The 20,633-nt window shown below is 43.0% G+C and overlaps 2 protein-coding genes across 2 annotated transcripts; one reads left to right on the forward strand and one right to left on the reverse strand.

The window, feature by feature from the left end:
• Positions 1-731: 731 nt before the first annotated feature.
• LOC112570465 lies at positions 732-10,218 on the forward strand. The gene is made up of 14 exons (XM_025248891.1): positions 732-927; positions 1,532-1,660; positions 2,053-2,140; positions 4,071-4,279; positions 4,449-4,576; positions 4,771-4,952; positions 5,505-5,597; positions 5,924-6,072; positions 6,438-6,595; positions 7,328-7,632; positions 7,812-7,999; positions 8,389-8,614; positions 8,907-9,162; positions 9,375-10,218. The coding sequence occupies exons 1-14, from the start codon at positions 747-749 to the stop codon at positions 9,564-9,566; spliced, it is 2,484 nt and encodes an 827-aa protein (XP_025104676.1). The 5' UTR covers positions 732-746; the 3' UTR covers positions 9,567-10,218.
• A 15-nt stretch (positions 10,219-10,233) lies between these two features.
• Positions 10,234-19,204, reverse strand: LOC112570467 (anti-sigma-I factor RsgI6-like). The gene is made up of 12 exons (XM_025248893.1): positions 18,952-19,204; positions 17,024-17,169; positions 16,719-16,817; positions 13,887-14,046; positions 13,746-13,791; positions 13,309-13,467; positions 13,116-13,171; positions 12,799-12,936; positions 11,918-12,089; positions 11,342-11,452; positions 10,765-10,983; positions 10,234-10,581 (listed from the first exon to the last, which is right to left on the reverse strand). Exons 1-12 carry the CDS (start codon positions 19,143-19,145, stop codon positions 10,360-10,362), a joined length of 1,722 nt encoding a protein of 573 aa, XP_025104678.1. The 5' UTR covers positions 19,146-19,204; the 3' UTR covers positions 10,234-10,359.
• Positions 19,205-20,633: the final 1,429 nt, after the last annotated feature.

Below are 20,633 nucleotides of genomic sequence, written 5' to 3' on the forward strand. Positions count from 1 at the left end.
GATCATAGAAGTCTGTGCTCTGTGCACTCGGTCCAGATGAAAGGAAGAGTGGAGAGGAGGGGATGTTTACAGTGAGATAACCACCGTGGTGTTGTCTGTCGCTGAGAGCCTCCTTGTCTTTCACATAACATAGAGGGCATCCTCTTCAAAAATTGTTTAGAATTTTTTTTTTAATTTCTCATTGGGAGTCACCAAGGAGTGACTATCCTATAAGTGGCAAATGAGAAACGATTTTCATAACAACGAGAAAGATACACTGAATGCCATACTCTGCTTTATGTTATGTTACTGCTGATAATTATTGCCGGCAGATCACATCGAGTTTTGAGCTGTCTTTTCCTTCACAACTCCCTAACCCCGTACACTGCTCCCCACAATAACTTCATGAAGACTTATTACCGAGTATTATTCACTCTCAATCTTTCCGAGTTGTGAAACTGTCGCAGACCAGAAGCGCATAAAGAAATCCGTTACGCCAACAATACTTCATTCAAACTGTTGGACTGTGTAGTCTGCATGAATGACGGAAACCTCAATACACTCGGAACTGAGGTCTGAACTGGTGGTCAAAACATTCTTTTCCCCTGGCACTGCCTCGCAGGGCGTTTCTTCTTTCACATTTTATTGCTGACGGAGGCGGACAATCGAGAGATATATTCATGATCGACATGCCGACACAGAAAAGATTTTTAATGTTTTTATTTCTTTTATATATATCTTGCTCGCTGCGATCACCGGCGTTCTTAATGTGGTCCCAGGCTAGAGAAAGCCTCGGTACCTTCCCACTGGATCTGACAGACGACAGTGAGCCACCGTTCAGAAGACAAGTCCAGAAAAGGTGCGTTTGGCTAGTTTCAGTCGGCCAGGTGCGTGACGTGCTGTCGCTGATGTCTGGTACAAGCACATCTACCTGGAAACGTCACTCAAGTAAGTGCATAGGTCGTCAGTGTGATGAACCACGAAAAGGACTGAAAAATGATAAGGTATAAGAGTCGGACATGGGACAGTAACCAACAATAATAATGAATTGATATTGCAATGACAAACAAATAACGAGACAGACCGAAATATCCTGTCTGACAGAAAGTAAGACAGAATGACATAGACATTTAAAAAGGAAAATGATTCTGCTGTATAAATAGGATACCAAAGCTGAATGATACGGGTACTTGTGACAAATACAAGATGCAAGGCTGACCACTGACCGGACTCCTGTGATGTTAAACTCGACGATGAAGCTGAGACACACAGACTTCACCAAACCTGTCTCTTGAAGAACGTAGGGCAAAGCTATCTCGGTTAAACACGTGGAGCAAAGCTATCTCGGTTATGAAAGCTTCAAGAGGAAAGACAGGAATGAGAATACTCCAACTGACAAAGATATATAATACAATAACAATTATATCAACAGCAAGTAAAAGATGGCGAATGAAGATGGGCAGAAGTGCTAAGATTATTTTATCAGCTGTGGCATTGTTGTTGGTCTCGGAGTGGTTCTGACATTGCGTGAGTCGTGTTGGCTGCGCTGCAGATGGCGTCGACGCAGGAGAGAGTTGTGGCTCTCATCACTCAGACACCAGAGGAGCGCTCCATCCAGCCATGGAGACGGTGTTGCCATGGTTACAGAGACGCAGTCAGAAACTGATGGATATGGAGCGAGGTAAGTTAGTTGAGATTTTCGCTAAATCTTTGACTTACAAGTGTCATTAGGCAGTTTGATGGAAATACAGTTAACTTGATAAATTGCAGACTGGTCAAGCACTGGCACTCCTAGAAGCATGCAGACATCTTGACCACCAAAGAATTGAAATTGAGGTCGTCTACTTCATTTATAAATTTGATCTTAAAAAGTATTTGTGGCAAAATAATAGAAATTTAATGTTTTGTTTTTTTTTGCAAACTAGACCAGGGCACCAGCTGATCATCTTTTCAGTCAGTGGCCCTGTCTCTTAGATTTCTTATGTTCGTATTTAATTAAATTTTTCATATACCAACGACAACATAATTGTTTCAAAAAGTCCCTCTTTCTCTCTTTCCTTGTTTTGTCTCTAGAAACACTCATGGAGATTCTGCAAAACTGTTCTTACGAAAAAGCCGCCAAAGACGACATCATCGTCAAGCAAGGAGAAAAAGGAGACAAGTCAGTGTTTACTAACCAGCGTGAAATAAATGTTTGTCAGTCGGACGATGTTTACAATTTTCCTTTCGGAAGGTGGGGAAGGGGTTATCAAAGAATGGAGAGAAAGGTAAAGGCGAAACACTTAGTCTCCTGCAGGGAGACTTCTGCTCCCATTTCATTGACTAAAATCTCCAGGCTGTAGAAATATAAAAACCAACGATCCGTGACGACATGTGATTAGAAAAAGATCGCAACACGGTAGAGTAATAACGAACTTTCTGATATAGTTTCTTCTTTTCTTGAGGGAAAGAATACATGTTTTCTTCGCTTGTCCAACGGTTATGATTACAGATCCCTGGTCCTTAGGTAGGAACGACCGTCTTTGTAGAGCATTGAGAGCTTTGTAAGGAGCTGCTACACCCTAAACCATTTTTTTTTCTTTCAAGTAACATTTGTTTGTATAGCGCCAGTCTGAGCATGAAAGCCACAGGTAGCACGACAGCTTTCAGACCAGAAACCTATTCGTTTCTTGAAGAGGGAATAAAGTGAATTATGACTGCTTTTATGTTTTGGGGGAGGGGAGCCTTGAGCGTTCCATTTCTTGAAGTAATATAATAGAATATTATAATTGAAATACTGTCGTAAACCAACCCTTAAAAACTAATAGTCATTTTTATTTCACGCTTTTTTTCTGTCGATACTCGTTGTGAGTGTTCCTTTAAAGAAAAAAAAACGGTGTGAGACTACAGTAAAAGTAGAATGGCTGTGGAAAAAATACTGGGAGAAACTAAGATGTCTACATGTTGGAACTAATTAAATAAGAAATGTCAAGTTTGTCAAAACATAGAATGTAAACTATAATAACGAAAAACATTTTCACATAAGTAGTACAAGCTAGCATGCCGAATAAAGCAGGAATGATCAATGTTTTATATGTTAAATTTATACAGCTGGAGTTCATAAATAATAATAAATTGAATTTATAAATCACATTTCATCAATGCTCTGTGATTGCAGGACTTTTAATTATAATTGAGAGCTTAAAATAAAAAAAAGTATAGGATTAAACACTTAAGGAGCTCCGTATAGAGTTCACAGTGGACAATATATATATTTCTCTTTACACTCTCGCTCAGACCTACCCTAATCATACACCTCTTCATGTCACCCCTCACCCAACATTTGCTGGACAGAAAGCAGCGAAATAATGATTAGAGACTACATAAGAAAATTCAAAAGATGTGACAGAAATGGAGATATTATTTAACTGCTGTCAAATTAGTAATTAATTAACTTATAATGGTGAAAAATACGGTCTTACATGGTTGGAGCCGTAGTCAATGTTGAAGTTTGTTAATATACTCTATTCTGTCTACTGTTGTCCCTTATGGCTCTAGTATGGTATGAACAGATTTGTTACCTTTTCAATCTTCCAACGGCGATCTAAATAACGTTTAAAATATTAAACAAATTATCACTTATGAGACAAATGCCTCGTCGGCAATATTTGTTTGTATTCACTGTCTTATGGAAGTCAATCCCATTTGAAATATGTGACATGAAACCAAGGGAGAGTCACTCTAGGTAATGAGTTGTGGTGGGTCTCGTGTTGTCTCGTGTACGAATGGTGTCTCGTGTCTGACGTCTTGTGTGCGTCATTTGTTTCCACGTCAGAAATGACGTCATATATAAGAGAAAACACTCTAAAAATAGCCGAGTGAGCGGGAAAACAACGGTTTTCGTCCGCCATCTTTTGTATAACTCTCTCAGGGACATTCCTCTGAACTTGTGCCTCTTCGATTCCATTCACCTACACATCTCTTCATCCTCATCGTCATCTGCGGGGGTTCGTCGAGCGTCGTGTTGTGTGTGTGTAATACGTCGTGTGTATTCAAGATAAGTGTTCGTTCTATTATACACTCTATGTCATGTAAACATTGTGTGCGTTCAGGTTTTACATCATAATATCGGGCCGCACGTCGGTGTACATCGACGTCACCAAATCAGACGACGATCCGTTCGAGGAGCGCGGGTATCAGAGACCGAAGCTTTTGGTAAAATCTGCCCAGAGTGACGCAGCACTAGAGCATGCTGGGAAGGGCGCCAAGAGAAATAAAACCTCCAGCAGAGACGTTCTGGGCAAGTTCATCTCCCATCTGGGTAAGTTCCAGCCAGACTCTCATGTTTAAGACCGAGAAAATTCTGAATGACGTTTTGAAGTGGAAAATAATTCATCAATATGATAAATAAATAATCTCTACAGAAGAGATTTGCTAAACGTAGCTGAGGTAAACACAGAATGACACTATCTTTCCTTCTGTCGCTATAGAAACGGGGAAGACGTTTGGTGAAATAGCGCTACTGTCCACGGATGCTATTCGCAATGCAACGGTCGTGGCAGATGAAGACACGGACTTGCTGGTCATCAACAGAATCCTCTTCAATCGCTGTGTCAAGGTCAGTCCTCTCTCACCCACGTGCACACGCATGCATCACACGCGCGAGCGGACACAAACACAAACACAAACAGATATTCAAACACAAATTATATAAATATATATAAAACACGCACGCACACAGTGAGAGAGAAGAGCTGAGTTCGTGTTCTGTATGCACTGACAGACAGCTCTGAATTCTTGTTTACACTTCAGGCTAAAGAAGAAGCCATCTACAAAGAGAAGGTGGAGTTCGTGTCCCAGCACAAGCTGTTCCGCTCGTGGTCAGTCAAGCTCCGACGCCTTTTGGAGATGAGTCTGAAAAAAGAAGTTTGTCCGCAGGGCACCGTGCTGATGCGTCAGGGTCAACCCCCACCTGGCCTCATCTTTATTCTAAGGTAGGGCGAGGTCAGAGATGACAACCTTTTGACACCATCCTTAAACAATCATCTATACTCTCCTCCTCATCCTTTTCTGTACGGGGCAAGTTAACATTGAGGCGGGTCCCTTGGACATTGTGACGATGGGAGATGATTGGGTCATTGTGACATAGGATATCTTGGAACGAATCAGGTCAGGGTTAGCTAGCATCTTCTGGAGAAAACTAGTTGATTTGTTTGTTTTGGTTGGAAATCCTCTCTCTTGTGCTTAGCCTCCCAATTTCGCTTTTGTTTTCTGAATGAAGCTTCTACAACGATTGGTGGTTTCAATATTGTTGTTGCTACCGCTTCTATGTGTAGCACTGCTTCATCACTTACAACATTTCTAACTACAAGTATTATTGCCACTAATTTGAGTATAATTGCAGTTAGTAATTCTATTAGTAGTACTACAACTACTGATAACAGTAATACAACTAGTGTAGTATAATTGTAGCAATTACAACTGTAAGCTATTAAAATTGCTACAACTAGTTCCTACATATCATACAACTTACTCTATGTTGCCAGTGGTGTGGCACAGGTGTGCATGGAGCCTTTACACCACGAAGAACAGTTTCCAGAGTTGTGGGCACCTGTGGGTTCTGTCAGGTCCAAAAACCAGTGAGTACCGCTTTCATGTGTAACACATTCTACACGTACGTCGTACAGTCTGCCACTAAGTACACCCCAAACAGCTTGTATTGCATGGACATATGTTGTATATACAGCGTGTACAGCATGCCCGGATGTCCCATACATAGCTTGTACAGCATCTCTCAAATACCCACTGATAGTTTCAACATGTATAAGTACATCCTATACACAGTTTGTACAGCATATCGGTGATACATTGTACACAGATTGTGCATGTCAGTATGTCCATAAGAGGTAGGTAGAGTTGATGCAGGCAAGAATAAGTTGACTGTGATAAGTTGCTCTGAGTGCAGGGTGCCTTCAGGATGGAGGCCCGGATCCACCCGGAACAAGACCACCCCGCAGGTCGCAGTGCGCAGGCGCCAGGGCTACGCGGCTGCAGAGCGACGCATGATGGGAAGGCGAGTCAACCTGTGCTGTGTGGGACCCAACGACATTCTGGGTGCGCATCCCTCCACACTGTCTAGCAGAATAGGACAGAACTATGCTAACTAGTACAGACAGAAGCACGCTTTCTGTTACAATAAGTTTTGTGTCAAACAGCATTGAATTACAAATAAAACACATTAATATAAAAGGGGAAGCTATGTACAATTATATACAATAAAAGTAGATTAAAAATGTAATCATCAGCAAGTAAATAATAAACACGGGAAGAATTTATGACTAATTTCGTAAACTTTTGAGCAGGAAGAAGACAGGAATTCTTGAAATGACACAAGAACTAAGAGTAATATCAAAGCTTCATAAATGAGTGACTGATTTTTAAGCATCAGGTAATATTTGACTGGGAAGATATGTTGCTAGGCGACGCAGAAATGGCGCTAGGACTGGAGAAGAGCACAGCAACGGTGACGGTGGAGGAGGATGCTCACGTGATCATCCTGAACGCCAAGAACTACGAGCGGCTGGTGTTGCGGAAGAACATGCAGACAGCTCGCGACCTCACACAGGTGGTGTGCCAGGTGAGTGCTCTGATACAGGTGGTGTACCAGGTGAGTGCTCTGATACAGGTGGTGTGCCAGGTGAGTGCTCTGATTAAAGTGGTGTGCCAGGTGAGTGCTCTGATACAGGTGGTGTGCCAGGTGAGTGCTCTGATACAGGTGGTGTGCCAGGTGAGTGCTCTGATTAAAGTGGTGTGCCAGGTGAGTGCTCTGATACAGGTGGTGTGCCAGGTGAGTGCTCTGATACAGGTGGTGTGCCAGGTGAGCGCTCTGATACAAGTGGTGTGCCAGGTGAGTGCTCTGATACAGGTGGTGTGCCAGGTGAGTGCTCTGATACAGGTGGTGTGCCAGGTGAGTGCTCTGATTAAAGTGGTGTGCCAGGTGAGTGCTCTGATACAGGTGGTGTGCCAGGTGAGCGCTCTGATACAGGTGGTGTGCCAGGTGAGTGCTCTGATACAGGTGGTGTGCCAGGTGAGTGCTCTGATTAAAGTGGTGTGCCAGGTGAGTGCTCTGATACAGGTGGTGTGCCAGGTGAGTGCTCTGATACAGGTGGTGTGCCAGGTGAGTGCTCTGATACAGGTGGTGTGCCAGGTGAGTGCTCTGATTAAAGTGGTGTGCCAGGTGAGTGCTCTGATACAGGTGGTGTGCCAGGTGAGCGCTCTGATACAGATGGTGTGCCAGGTGAGCACTCGCAGATTTAGTACAGGTGTTGTTTCAGGCAAGTAACCACAGACACTGCTGTTCATATTCCAGAAACTGGAAGCCCGTTTGGAGAGCCCTCTGGCGCCTCAGGTTCCAATCATCCAACGCCTGCACGTCGCTGCTGTTGCACTGGGGCGCCATCTGGCGGGTACGAATGTCCGGCAAGGTCGCCGCGTGCGGGGCAAGGGTCAGGTGAGAAGAGAACGGGATGTGGAGAAGACCTTACTGCGACTGTTCCAGGACGGACACGCGCCGCTCATCAAACCGCTGCTGTCGGATTCGCTCAAGTACCGCGCGGCTTCCCTGGCGAGGATGAAGATCCTGGCCAGTTCTTTTGGGAGGGCCTGGACCCTCAGGTGAGTGCTGTCTTCACGACTATTTGATCTTTATGACCTTGGATCATAGATTATTCTTTTACCTACCGAATTTTGACATATTGATGAGTGTGCAAGACTGTTAAAGTCAGGAAGAGAAGTTCTTGAAGGATGGTTTAAGGGTAATTTTACACACATGTGTTATTGTTGCTGTTGGTCAGGATGTCCACCTCCAAGCCCAACCAGCGACGACGAAAAATTCCGCGAAGCAAAGCGCAGCTGAGAAACGATCTCGAAGCCCAGCGTTTGCTTCTAGGTCGCCCTGCCACCCCGCCGGAAGTCGAATGCAGAAAAGAAGACGTCACTTCCGCCACTTCAGCGGCAGCTAGGCCAGCCTCGTCCACAGAAGGTGGGTGGAGCATGAATGTGGGATGGTAGTAGTAGAAACACCAGGAATTTGACGAACGTTTACAGAAAAGGCACCAAGAGCAGCTAATTCTTCTGCTCACTCAGTTCTCCATCTTCGTCTCTGCTCTTTCATGTTCACCGCCGTGCAGTTGCTTCAGTGTTTAATTATGTATTTTCTTTTTATCTTTATATTTGGGTCCCTTTGCTTTCTTATGAGTTAAGGGGCACTGCGCTCGCCTCCACCTAGACAATGGAGATACAGCCTGTCCTATAAATATGAGACTGGGAGGACTTGAGATCAAAGAACCTGTATATATTTGTCCTCTGGACACTGGTAGATAAAGGGTTAATCACTTGCAGCTTGTATAGTGTGACTGTAATCACTTTTAGCACCCTGCGACATCAGCGTGGCCAAACAAGTCACTTCCATCCGCCCCCAGTCCGCCGGGGAACTGTGGGCTCCCTCCGGGGAGGGATCAGTGGATACCACTCCCATCGTGAGGCTGAAGAGCGCTAACGTCATCGTAAGAGACTCGGTGAAGGCGGTGCGTCACGATGCAGGCGGCACCGTCCTGCAAGAACTCACGGCCGTCCATCAAGCCAGCAAGGACAGCAGGTTATAAAAAGTGTTTTTTTCACCGTCTGAACGCATGGGCGGTGTTTAGACACTAGTTTAACATCACTACAGCAAACTATTTAATTGTGGAGCCTCCCAACCATTGGGGGTAAAGTAAAGTCGCTGCCTGTCGTCAGTTTGCCAAATCCTTCCTGCCTGTCTGTTTGTTTGCCTTTCTTCACCTCCTGCCTGTGTGCCTACCTTTTGCCTGTCTACCTGTTTGTCTATTTGCCTGTTTGGCTGGTCGTCTCCTCCTTCTCACGGTGGTCTCCATCTTTCTGATACGTGGCAGACTTCACATCGTGTGCGCATGCTCAAGTGCGCGTTCCCAAGGTAACGCTGAACACGCGACATCCGTGGTCCAAAACGACGACGAGGACAGCAAGGACGGCTTCTACGACTTGGAAACCAGCGACAAGCAGCTTCGCGACTTGGAGGAGAGGATCGCTACCTTCTGCTCCTCACTCAGCCCCCTCCCGCTCTTCTCTCACTCGGCTCCCCCACGACACCGGCCGCAGGTGATGGAGCTGAAGCGATTCGAAGTGCAGGTGAGTCCCGAGTGTTACTAAGACGACCACAACATCAGAATATAGTTAGTCATTCTCTCGTCGCCTTCTCTCCTCTTTGTTATTGTTTTCTTGATTACCGTGCTCTCACTACACAGTTAACCGATCACGTCATGCCGTTACCTTGGTTAACCCTGACCTCTATGATATCACAATGCCATTACCCTCGTCTTGACCTTTTGTAACACGTGCAGGGATCGGCCGCCATGCCAGTGCCGGGGGGCGTGGTGTTCGTGCACTGCAAGCCGAGACGTGCTCTACCCTCCCATGCCCTTGTAGAGGACGCCAGCAGTGACGTCCCAGCAACCAGCAGTGACGTCCCAGCAACCAGCAGCCACCCGCACGTGCGTCGTGTCATGCTGCAGCGCAGGATGTCCAGTCTGTGAAGAGTTCGGTGGAAGAAGTTCTCTCTCTCGGAGCCACAACTGAATTCAAGTTGTTCAAGTGACGGAGGTGGGATTTGTTGCCTGTGTGTGTGTGATCTGAGGGAAGTACGTGACCTGACGTGAGGGCAATGGTCTGTGTACGTCACCTGATGTAGTCTGTGCGGTTGACAAGGAGTATTTATCTCAGACAGAAGACAAAAGGCTGCAAGTTGTAGCCTTACTGTGCCCAGGAGACAGTTACCCGGAGGAAGGTAATTGCTGTTTACAGCACCCATCCACAGATTCGTTGCGTCACCGTGGTTGCCGTCTGCAGGTAGAATGTGGGACCCAATCTTCAACAGCATCTTCTGCATGTTCCAGGCAGCATTCACATCGATCCTGTAAACTACTGGCTCGTCAAACCGACAATATCTGTCCTGCAGATCGTAGTGCGTGTGCCCGCCATTGCTTCCTAACAGCTTGAACACGAGGAATCTATCGCGACCGGTCTGCTAGAGGATTATAGCATCCGAAGTAGAGAAACATGTTCTGGTCTCATTTCTTGAGTTTTGGTGAACAATAAAACAGGGAAAGATCCAATTAAAAGGCATTGTTCCAATTTAATCACTGTGCATGAAATATGCGCCACACTATTACAAGAACGTAAAAATATGAGGTCAACACTAGCTTTTTGAAATACATTTTATTATTCTGGGTTGCCTCCAAAACGGTCTTTCTAGTCACGGTGGTGGCCCATGTTTAAAAAAGGCTTTTCTTTATTCTGATGACTTATCTGTGGACATGAAATAACTGTCTATGTGTGGACGTTGATGGTGACAGGGTGTGCCGTCTTGCCCAGTGAGAAGGTCTGCCTGAGGGCCGTCAGCTCGTGGTTCTGGTAGAAGACAGAGATTTGGTAATCACCATGGAAACCGCGCACAGTAAACTGCTGATTGGCTGTAGACAGGGTATGAGACTCGTGAGTCATCCACTGGTTCTCCAGCAGGTCCAGCACACGCCGCCCAGCCTCCGTCAGCTGCAACATCGACAAAAGGGACGCGGATATGAGATGTCATATATGACATGAGATATGAGATGTCACGTGACCTGAAGAGAGAAACAGAGAGAGAGAGAGAGTGGGGGGAGAAGAGAGAGAACATTGACTGATGCACTGTTGGTGTGTTTGTCATCGTGATACTTTTTCCACTACATGGCTTACATCCAGATTATTGCCTATGAGCAGAGAGGCCTTCTCCCCGGCGTAATGAGCCTGGTCCCAGAAGCCCCAGAACAAGATGCCCTCCACCGCCTCGTGGCCGTACAGGGCGCGCAGTGCTCGCTCATAGTGGTCTGCCCTCTTATGCTCATCAGCGACCTCCACCGTCAGCTCCGTGGCCCAGATGGGCAGACCTGCTTGAGCCAGAGTGTCCAGTCGCGACTGTGGACAATAGAGATCAGTCACTATTATCTTCTTTACTCAAAGCACTTTCATGTTCAGAGTATGATACCTAATGGTCGCATGTTAAGCCCATATAACTGGTTTATTGTGTCCAGGGTCCAGCATAAAGATCCCGCCCTTGGTTTACGAAGCCTCGACCTTCCCCGATAAACCGTCATTTCAGTCGGGTGTAGCTGGGGGCTTCCAACCTCAGACCAAATCCGGTATCCAACCCTCGTACTCGCCGAGAGTACTATGTGAGGCATTGAACGCTTTCCTAAAATCTGTTTGCTTTCTCTTGGTTTTATTCAAGTCTGCGTAAACTTGCCAGAAACAGAACAAGGTTTTTGCGTCTCACCTTGATCATCGTGGGGGAGGGTTCCGTTTCTCCTGGCATGTGGGACTGGACTCCGAGACCATAAATGTTGACATTGGCTGCTTTAAATTTACGTGCCTGAGCCAGGTAGGCCTGGCAAGACAATATACATCGCATATAAAAACTATTTATTAAAACTTGTTTTGTCGTCGAACATGCTTAAGCTTCATATGAATATTAATTAGAAAAAACTGCTTTATTTAAGACTTTGGAAGAAACAAAAATTGTCCAGCGCTTATACTTAGGTTATACTTCTTGAATAGTTTACATACGTACAGACGTTCCCTTACCCACTGGTACCAACACAATGTATCACGTCACTTTACCATTTCATTCGTACATTATTACACAAATTAAAATACTGTTCCTTACACATAAAGTAAAACTAATTTATAAATGTGGTATAAACGGCTAAAACATCGTTCCTGTAAGCTTACAATTAGAGCAATGATTTCCAAGTAGTGATCGCGTAATACGTAGGAAAAAATAGCCTCATTTAAAATCATTGGGAACAAAAGATGAAAGTTATCGCCTGAAGATAAAGCTGTGAGAACTCACCCCTGTTGAGTAACCATCCCCTACAACACCGTAGTCGTTGAGGAAGAGGTGGACGTTGGGGTCAGCAGCGTGAGTTTCGCGGAAAAGTTCAAGGTCGTAGTTGATGTCATGGAGTGTTCTTTGATACCAGGATCCGTGCAGATTCTCGTTGTTTACATCCCAGTGTTGCACCCTGTGTGGTGAAGATTTATCTTAGTATGGCAGGAGTATGTGAGTGTGCAATCGTCCTGTCAGTAGTTCAGTAGGGTCACCACCTTACAATAGTTCATTAGGCAGCACATTAGCAGGGAGTTTATTAGAGAGACGGCCTCTACCCTAACATCGTGTTTTCGGTCTGTACTGTATTGTCTGTGTCGAGTATATATAACATAGCATTTACTTACATTGTTTAAACTCAGATTACATATTTAGACAAAAATATAATCAGGAAGCTTTCTTTAAATTAGACATCAGAGTTCAGTTAAAGATACTGTTTCCCCATATCGATACCATTTCCATTCTTGAAATACCGGCCTACAATATATCACGTGTCACAGGTCAAGGACAAAAAGCATACGTCATGATTGTACCTGGATACTTTGACGTTAAATATGGTGTCCATGGAAACATTTGACTCTAGGAGTTTTAACCTCTTTCTATGCCTGGTTATATTTAGACTCATGTATATTGAGAACAAGATACAATATTCATACAGGTTTAGAAAATAAGACTCTGTACTGAGTTTATTTCAAAAAAAGTTTTGCTGTCTAACAGACATTTCAAGATGCATTGAAAGAAAGGTGTTGAGTTTTGAGGGGTTAATGTGTTTGTTTTTTTTTGAGTGAGATGTAGTCTTCGAAGGACCATCAAGACAAGACTGAAAAACAGTGAACACCACTCACAGCCCGCGGGTGAGCTGACAAGTCCATTGGATGTGTTTGCGCACAGTCTCGCGTAGCTGGTTTCCGGTCTGACCCCTGATGAAACTCGGCACATACTGGTCAAGTGACCATACAAGGTTATGCCCTCTGACCTTTATTCTGTTTTTAGAGCATATCAAAGCACGGTGACTAAAAATTGATTTTCGATTAATGTTCTATTATTCCACAGTAATTTACTAACAATATGCTAGTATTCCACAGTAATTAACTAAGTAACAATGTCGTTGAGTAAGTGTGAGCAAGTCTGTGTACAGAGTTAAATCTCACTAAGTGATTACCCATGGCTTGTCAGTCCTTTGAGAGTCTGGACGGCACGGGCGTACTGCAAATGGCCCTGTGATGGGGAAAATAAAGCCTTGATTGACGACTGTTTGCTTTTCACAACTGTATAAAGGCTGCATAGATTTCATAACTTTATACATTAACAGGGTCAACAATTATGTCATCTTTAAACATTTTTCTTCGCATTACCTGAGTCGGTTCGAGTTGGTCCCACTTGAGAGCGTTCTCCAGCACGGCCCAGTTGAGGTGAGTGTGGATCCAGTCCCGGTACTTCTGCTGCGCCGAGTCCGTGTACTTCCACGAGCTGATGGCGCTGCCAAAGGGGAAGGACTTCTTGGTCTGCTTGACCTGCAACATCCGCATCCTCCCCATCATGAGACACGTGTTTCTTTTTTATCCAATGAGAGTGTCGAATGCTTCAAACCTCGAGTTCATTTACGTCGATGACTTTTGTGGGATTATCTTTAGAAGCAGCACACACATCACTGTCCAACATCATCCAATGTATCGTGAGATGGTAGGTCAGGGTTAGAACATGTAGTTGTGAGGACATGCCAAGGCGATTCGTGTCCTCAGAAGTCGACATTAAAATACTCACAGCACTACAACACACCAACTGAACTCACCTCAATCCTCACGTCGTGTGGAGCTATTCCGCTTGCTGTGGTGACACTGAAAAGACAGAAATTAAGTGTAGCAGAATGTTTCACTCCTGTATTTTTCCACACAGCACGGTCTCAAGTACAAGAAGAAAGGGTTTTTCTTACTGGAAGTTGATGTCACTTTTTCTAACTCTGTTAATGACTGCATCAGTCGTCTGTCGCCAGTTATCGGCGTTGACGTTAACCTCAACCATGGAGGCCTGGTCCACTAGGAACTCTACACCTGCTTCGGGTCCCTGATAGTAGAAGCTTGCTGACGATATAGCTGTAATACAAATAAACATCATTTCTTAGTGGCGTTTGATAAGACGAGCACGAAAGTCCAAACCACTAGAGTGGATTCGCACCATCAAAAACTGGACCAGGTGTTTATGTATTAAAAAGACAATAAAGATTCATGTAGCGCATTTTTTCACTGTGCAGTGGACTCAATGCACTTTGCAAATGTTTCTGATTACAGAATGAAAACGATTAAAGAACTCATGGAAAGAGATACAAAATGGATATAATACACATACGGCACAGACCAAAACACATCAGGAAACAAAGGGGTAGAGACATGTTAGAGACAAAGGTGGAGACATCTGCTCATGAAGTCAGGGGTTGGATAGAGTGAAGGACTGGTAGACTGCAGTCGATTGCGACCCTCACAATGATGAGCGGCATAACAGGTCCACGAACAGCCAAGAAAATTGATGGTTTAATTACAGAAAAGTTATCAGAGAGTTAAATCTAATCTGCTGACACATAGTTCCAAAAGCGGCAAGATGGCGCTGATATGTCAGCAGAGACCACCAGTCCACCATTTAAAGTGGTTCATAAAAAATGAGCTTCGTGGAGTAGACATAAAAGAACAATCGAGAAGATAGCAAGTGGCGTACGAAAATCACAGATCAGACAGCAGACACAACGCGTAATCATACCAGAGAGCTTAGATAACGAGAGGGTCCACTCGTGACCGCAGGGAAAACTCGTCGGCTAGAGTTATCGTTCGTAACGTGTTGCTAAGAAACGACATGGCACGAGCAAGCGAAGGCGATCGTCTGAGGCAAGGTGGACAATTTTGTTCTGCAATTAACTGTCAGAACGCCAGGTTTAAATTAACCTCAAAAGAAAAACGTTTCTACAATTTCCCAAAAGAGGAAGAGAGGTAAGCTACGAATTTATTCTCAAATTACGATCCATAAGTGTACTGTAGTTGAGAGCAGTCTACTACAACGCGTTAATTTGCTCTTTTACTATGATTATTAAAACGACTTTACTGATTATACTGTGAAACTGTGTGATGAATTCTCACTTATCTGATTACAAACCTATTTAAATTTGTTATAGTATTATCATTTAAGGCATTTGTCACTGGGGTGAGGTGTTATAAAAATATTTGTTATTAATACATTGAAAAAATTATTACAACAGGAGCAAAATATGGATGAATTTTACAAGAAGGAAAGATTCTGACCATCTTACACCATCTGATGTGTATGGAAAAGGCTACTGTCTTTGCTCTGATCATTTCGAGGAAAGTCAGTACAACTGTCCATGCAACCCCAAAAAAAGTCTTGTGTGGAATGCTGTACCCACAGTTTTCTCCATTCCAAATCCACCATGCAATGTTGATAGCTTATGATTATTAGATAATAGTATATTCCAATATATATTACTAAGCCATATTTTACCATCATGGGCCTTTGTTTCTGTCATATTTTTTTTTTTAATGAACATTTATCATGAGAGATCACTCTAATTGGCACATAAGGCTAATGATGATCATAGCTTGCACTGCAAAAGGTCTTTTTGAATGTGTGTGCGTGTGTGTTTGGACAGATTCTACATATAGATCTATTGGATATTTTGGCTACTGTTAACTCCTTTTCATTATGCTAATAGGGAAAAAATCTGTAAACCACATTTCTGTTTGCCTGCATTTGTAGGTAACTTCTTCAAGAAAGTGACCGATGGAGTTTTAGAGTGTGCCTATTGTAAAAATATTGACCAGTTACTTCCTGGGAAAAAAGTTAAATCTCAGTTGTAGCATTTAAGCTAAAGTAATTTAAAATTGTTTTAGAACAGTGTGAAAGAAAATGTTATAGTACATGTGTGAATGATCCCTTTTGAGTATCTGCTTGCTGTATATTTCATAGTAAGCATCACTGTTATCTTTAAATTGTCCACCAATGTTCTTACTATAAGGGATATGAATGTATATAGATATATACATTATTATTAATAGTAGTGTTATGATTTGTTATTAATTATGATTATTAGTAGTATGATTTGTATGAGAATTTATTGCTGCATGCTTGTATGTAAGCAGAAATCTATATGTCTATTTATATTCATGTGTAAGTCTGTTTTTAACTGATTTTTTCATATTCATATATTCACATAAATTAGATTTTTATGGATTTGAAATAAATGCAAATTTGTGCTCATGGACGTGTTGTTTGAATTTATAAAAGTTTTCCTTTTTAAATATAGTCAGCTGTCATACATGTATTAAAACTCTCCCAAACTACCCTCATCTCAGCAATTCCCATGAATAAAAGACACAAGAATCTGTTCTTAGATAAAAGTCATTTCATATCGCAAACGCCTAGACATTTACTCCAAAGATAAACACTGCTAGCGACGACTTTGTTTAGTAGTGCTCGATATTAGCAACTGCGGCGTAGCAGCACCTTTCGAAGGGACGCAACTCCGTCACTACTTTTCTTAACAAGTAAGGATAAAGAAGGAGTGCACCCTCTTTATATCTAAGCTCTCTGATCAACCATTACATTGCATAATACTGTATGTTAGTGTTGTCTGTTGTGCTGCATCACATTGTATTAGACTATCACCTCACAGATGAAACTTTATCTTTATCTCCCTCACATTACTATGGTCGTCATACGCTAGTACTTCCGTCCAGACGTGAGTTCTGACAGTTCTGCTCACCTTTGTTAGGAGTCAGGAAGTCTCCCTGCATGAGCACCCATCCATCAGCAACGGTCACCAGGTTGCGCAAAGCCCCAGTGATGAAATCAGTCTGCCCACCTGTAAGTTGAACAGAACGGACTGTGCTGACTGTTCCTCTGACCTCTAATCACACCGTGCGACAACTACTACTATCTTAGACCACAGCTCTACAACAAACTTACACGATAGCAAAATAAACTATATTACATGTTCTTCATTAGCAAAGGTAAGCAATCAATATTAATGAACAAACGATAGAAGGAAGGAAGGAAGGTAATGCTCGCCTGAGTGAGAAACAGCGATCTCGATCATGAGGGTGTGGCCGATATGGTTGGGCAGCTGGTTGAGCAGCTTCATGTAACTCTGTACCTTGTAGTAAGTCCCGGGCTTGAGATTCACATGTTGTGATGGTCCTTGATACGACTGAGTTCTGCAACATGCAGCATCACCAACCTTCATCTTGCTTCCGTAAAAACTTTTGTAAATGTAATTTTGACCTGAGGTGATCAGACCGCTCAAAGATCAAGTAGCCAGTCACAAGACAAAGATGATGAGATGGCTGGTAGCAGAGATAATACTTTTGGAACATTCTTGAAAAGCAGAACGTTTTCAAAAGTATAACACTTAAAATAAATAAATAAATAAATAAATTAATAAATTAATATTTTAATAAATATTGTTTGTTGTCTCCTTTCAGAGTTCTTTTTTTGTTTCTGCTGTGGACTAGCAGTGTATCTCAGTACGCTAGTAAACACTACATACACTATGGAGACTAATTGCCTCCTCTCTTCCAGGTACGAGGCGTGGGTAGGCCGCTGGTCACGTGTCCACGCGCCGATGAGGATGCAGGGTATACGGTTTACACAATAGCGGACAGTAGAACGAAGGACAACGAAGAAACGACGACAGGAATGTGCAAAGATCTAAAAAAGAAACAGTTGTGCAGCTGTATGCAAGCAGGATCATCCTCTCAGACACAGTCAGGTCCCTTGTATCAGTCTTTACAGCACGATAGAAATTCTCCTTTACCTTCAGTCATCTGCGAAGTATTTACCACAGTTCAAAACGTCTTCGAGCAGAAGAGAAAAACAGGTAACACCTTAGATCAGGGGTCTCAAACTCATATTAGCATGTGGGCCGCAGTGGAAAGTAACAGCCAGTCAGCGGGCCGCACCACGAAAAGAAAATGTTTTTTCATTAAATTTTACGAACACTACTGTCACTGCCGTTAAATGCTAAAATAAAGTTTTTATAATTATTAATTACATTTAGTGTAGTTTATTACATGCACAGGCAGTTTAGTTTATTAAAATAAGTTGACGTTATCTCTGTCACTAATAAAAAAGCAGAAACTGTAGTTCCCATAAAAAACACCAAGCACAACATACATATACACCGCGGACGTGACCGCGGGCCGCACAAAAATGTTTCACGGGCCGCATACGGCCCGCGGGCCGCGTGTTTGAGACCCCTGCCTTAGATGAAAGGTCGGACCGCAGAAACTGTAGACGTTTACAAACAGAAGAGCGGCCACACACAAGATCATTCTCCAGAGTCTCGCCATCTCCAGACGATACTCCCAGTCACCACCACTCAGCTTTCTAGTCCGTCCTCACGACCGGAACACTGGCTGGAATTTCACTCCCGAAGACAGAGGTCGGGCAGACGACACTTCCTTTTCCAATGTTCACTCGAGACGTTACTTTTTCTTCACCCGCTCGGCTTTTTTCCCGCCAAAAAAAGTAAAAAGAAACAAAATTGCGTCAGATCATGACGTCAGATCGTGACGCGGCAACCTCCTCCTTGCCTCAGAGCTAAGGCCCGGGCTGTCAGCATGCGACATGCGACAATGACGATAATGTTGTTTATCCCTGTTTGAAATCAAAAATACGACAAAAATACTGCTAAAAGTAAACAAACATCAGAACACAGTTCATTCCGAAAAAAATCCTCAAAGATATTAACCAACGGTCTTGGATTGTTGATTGTTTCATTGACCTTCAGCCTTCTAAAATTTATTTGCAATATGGCAAAGCAGATTGACAGAATAAAAAGCGAAGAAGCAAAAATGATCTTACAGACCAAGAGAAAGAAGAGTAAAGTGAATTTGAGATTAAAAAAGTACGTTAAAATATAAATTCAAAGACAAAGACAACATTAAGTATTAAGACATGACCGTAAGAATTATAAAGGGGAGAGTGTGTCCAGTCACCTGCCAGAAACCTTGAGAGAATGAGAACCAAAGCGCGAGTCGCCAGGAGCAACAAGTTCACATTTGAAGCCACCGCAGCTCCAGTTGTTCAAGGTCTCAAAGCCGCCATTGAGGAGCTGTTCTCCTCCCACCAGACAACTCAGTACAACCAGGAGGACGCTGGTCCTCGTCCACAGGTCCACTGGAGTCCACATCGTGAGTGAGGGTAGAGATGGCTCACCTTGCCTCCAGGTCCTTTGCGATGTGAATGAAGACTAAGGAGAGCTGCCTTTTATCTCGTCAAATGTTCCAATCTCCTCCTTGTCACATTTTTGTGACCCCCATGCACTGTAACGGCTCCATCATGACCTTTTCTTATCTGATATGTGCTTGTCATCCTTGGTTTTGCAGTGAAATGTTTTACAACTAAATATCGCTCTGGCATTGACAGTAACATTGAATATTGGATTTTCATGCAATATCCGTCTTATCTATTTACATTTACTTTCTGATGAACTAGTCTTATAGAATCAGCGAACATGACAATCACCTACATTCTATCCGATATGTAGTTTAAATAGGTCAGGGGTCAGTGTGATTTCTGCTGCTGTTGTGTGTTTCATTTCTTTATTTGTCTTTAGCCCAGAAGACATTTGTATCCCTAAATGGTAACATAAACAAAGTTGGGATGTCTCATACAGTAAAAATCTTACGAGTACATAGTATTTTGCAATGGTGACATACAATTTACCAAACGATCAAGAATTCAAGACATTTCCATGATGAAAAAGCTACATGCTACCAAAACATAAAAGTAGTTCAACAGTGATGATGCAAGGCGACAAAATTTTATGAAATTAATGTATATTTTTAAGTTTACTATTCATCAGTTGGTAAAATTCAAAGGCATTAGGGGGATGTTGTCCGGCCGGTAACATCAACACGTCGTCAAGAAACCTACGTCTGACCTGCCCTAAATACAACAGTTAAAGATCCAATTAAAAAGCATTGTTTTAAATGAACCACTTTGTACGAAATATTTGATCACAAGTAGAAGCCGTGAAGCACATGATATTACTGGATATTACTGGAGGCCTTTAATAGGAGGTAGGAAGATTTGTTTGCTTAGGCAGGGCTTCTGCTAAGGCTAAATTCTTTGGGGTTCGAGGGACCCCTTCTTCAGATTTTTAAGGGGTCCCTGTTCTTCGCCCAACTTTGAATGGGACCCCATCGACGAAAATTGAAGGGGTCCTCCGAACTTTTAATGCCTACTGTATGCAATATTTTGCGTAAGCAGAAGCCCTGGCTTAGGGCTTTTTCGCTGACTTCATAATTTTTATAGTTAAAGGAATTCTAAAGGCAAAATAAAACTGCTTAGAATCGTGTGAAGAGTAGGATAAATTTGAATCTCGTCTATTTATATGTGTGTTCATGTGGAAAACGTTGAAGATTTTTAGTAAAATGTTGTGTTTAATAAGAGAAATGACACGGCACTTTTTTTTGCTTCGACGAAATCTCGTTCTCCGTCACGTGACCATCGTGAAAACCATGGCTGAAGAATGTGCTGCACCCGATTGCCACGAAAAGATGGGAAAAGAGTCTAAAGTTTCTTTTCATCACTTTCCTAAAGACAAGATGATACAAAGCGAGTGGTCATACCCATAGAAAGGCTCGATCCCAGTACGAACAAGCTTTGGGAGACC

This window comes from Pomacea canaliculata, linkage group LG8 (assembly GCF_003073045.1).
Source record: "Pomacea canaliculata isolate SZHN2017 linkage group LG8, ASM307304v1, whole genome shotgun sequence".
NCBI lineage: Eukaryota > Metazoa > Mollusca > Gastropoda > Architaenioglossa > Ampullariidae > Pomacea > Pomacea canaliculata.

What these genes read in the sequence shown, in the direction of transcription:
- LOC112570465 (XM_025248891.1), top strand. Translation starts at nt 747, where the DNA reads ATGTGGTCCCAGGCTAGAGAAAGCCTCGGTACCTTCCCACTGGATCTG. An exon ending in ACTGATGGATATGGAGCGAG is followed by an intron (nt 1,661 to 2,052) that starts GTAAGTTAGTTG and finishes TTTTGTCTCTAG; the next exon opens with AAACACTCATGGAGATTCTG. An exon ending in GGGAGGGCCTGGACCCTCAG is followed by an intron (nt 7,633 to 7,811) that starts GTGAGTGCTGTC and finishes GCTGTTGGTCAG; the next exon opens with GATGTCCACCTCCAAGCCCA.
- LOC112570467 (XM_025248893.1), bottom strand. Translation starts at nt 19,145, where the DNA reads ATGTGGACTCCAGTGGACCTGTGGACGAGGACCAGCGTCCTCCTGGTT. An exon ending in TCTCTCAAGGTTTCTGGCAG is followed by an intron (nt 17,170 to 18,951) that starts GTGACTGGACAC and finishes TGCATGTTGCAG; the next exon opens with AACTCAGTCGTATCAAGGAC. An exon ending in AAAGGACTGACAAGCCATGG is followed by an intron (nt 12,937 to 13,115) that starts GTAATCACTTAG and finishes CTCTAAAAACAG; the next exon opens with AATAAAGGTCAGAGGGCATA.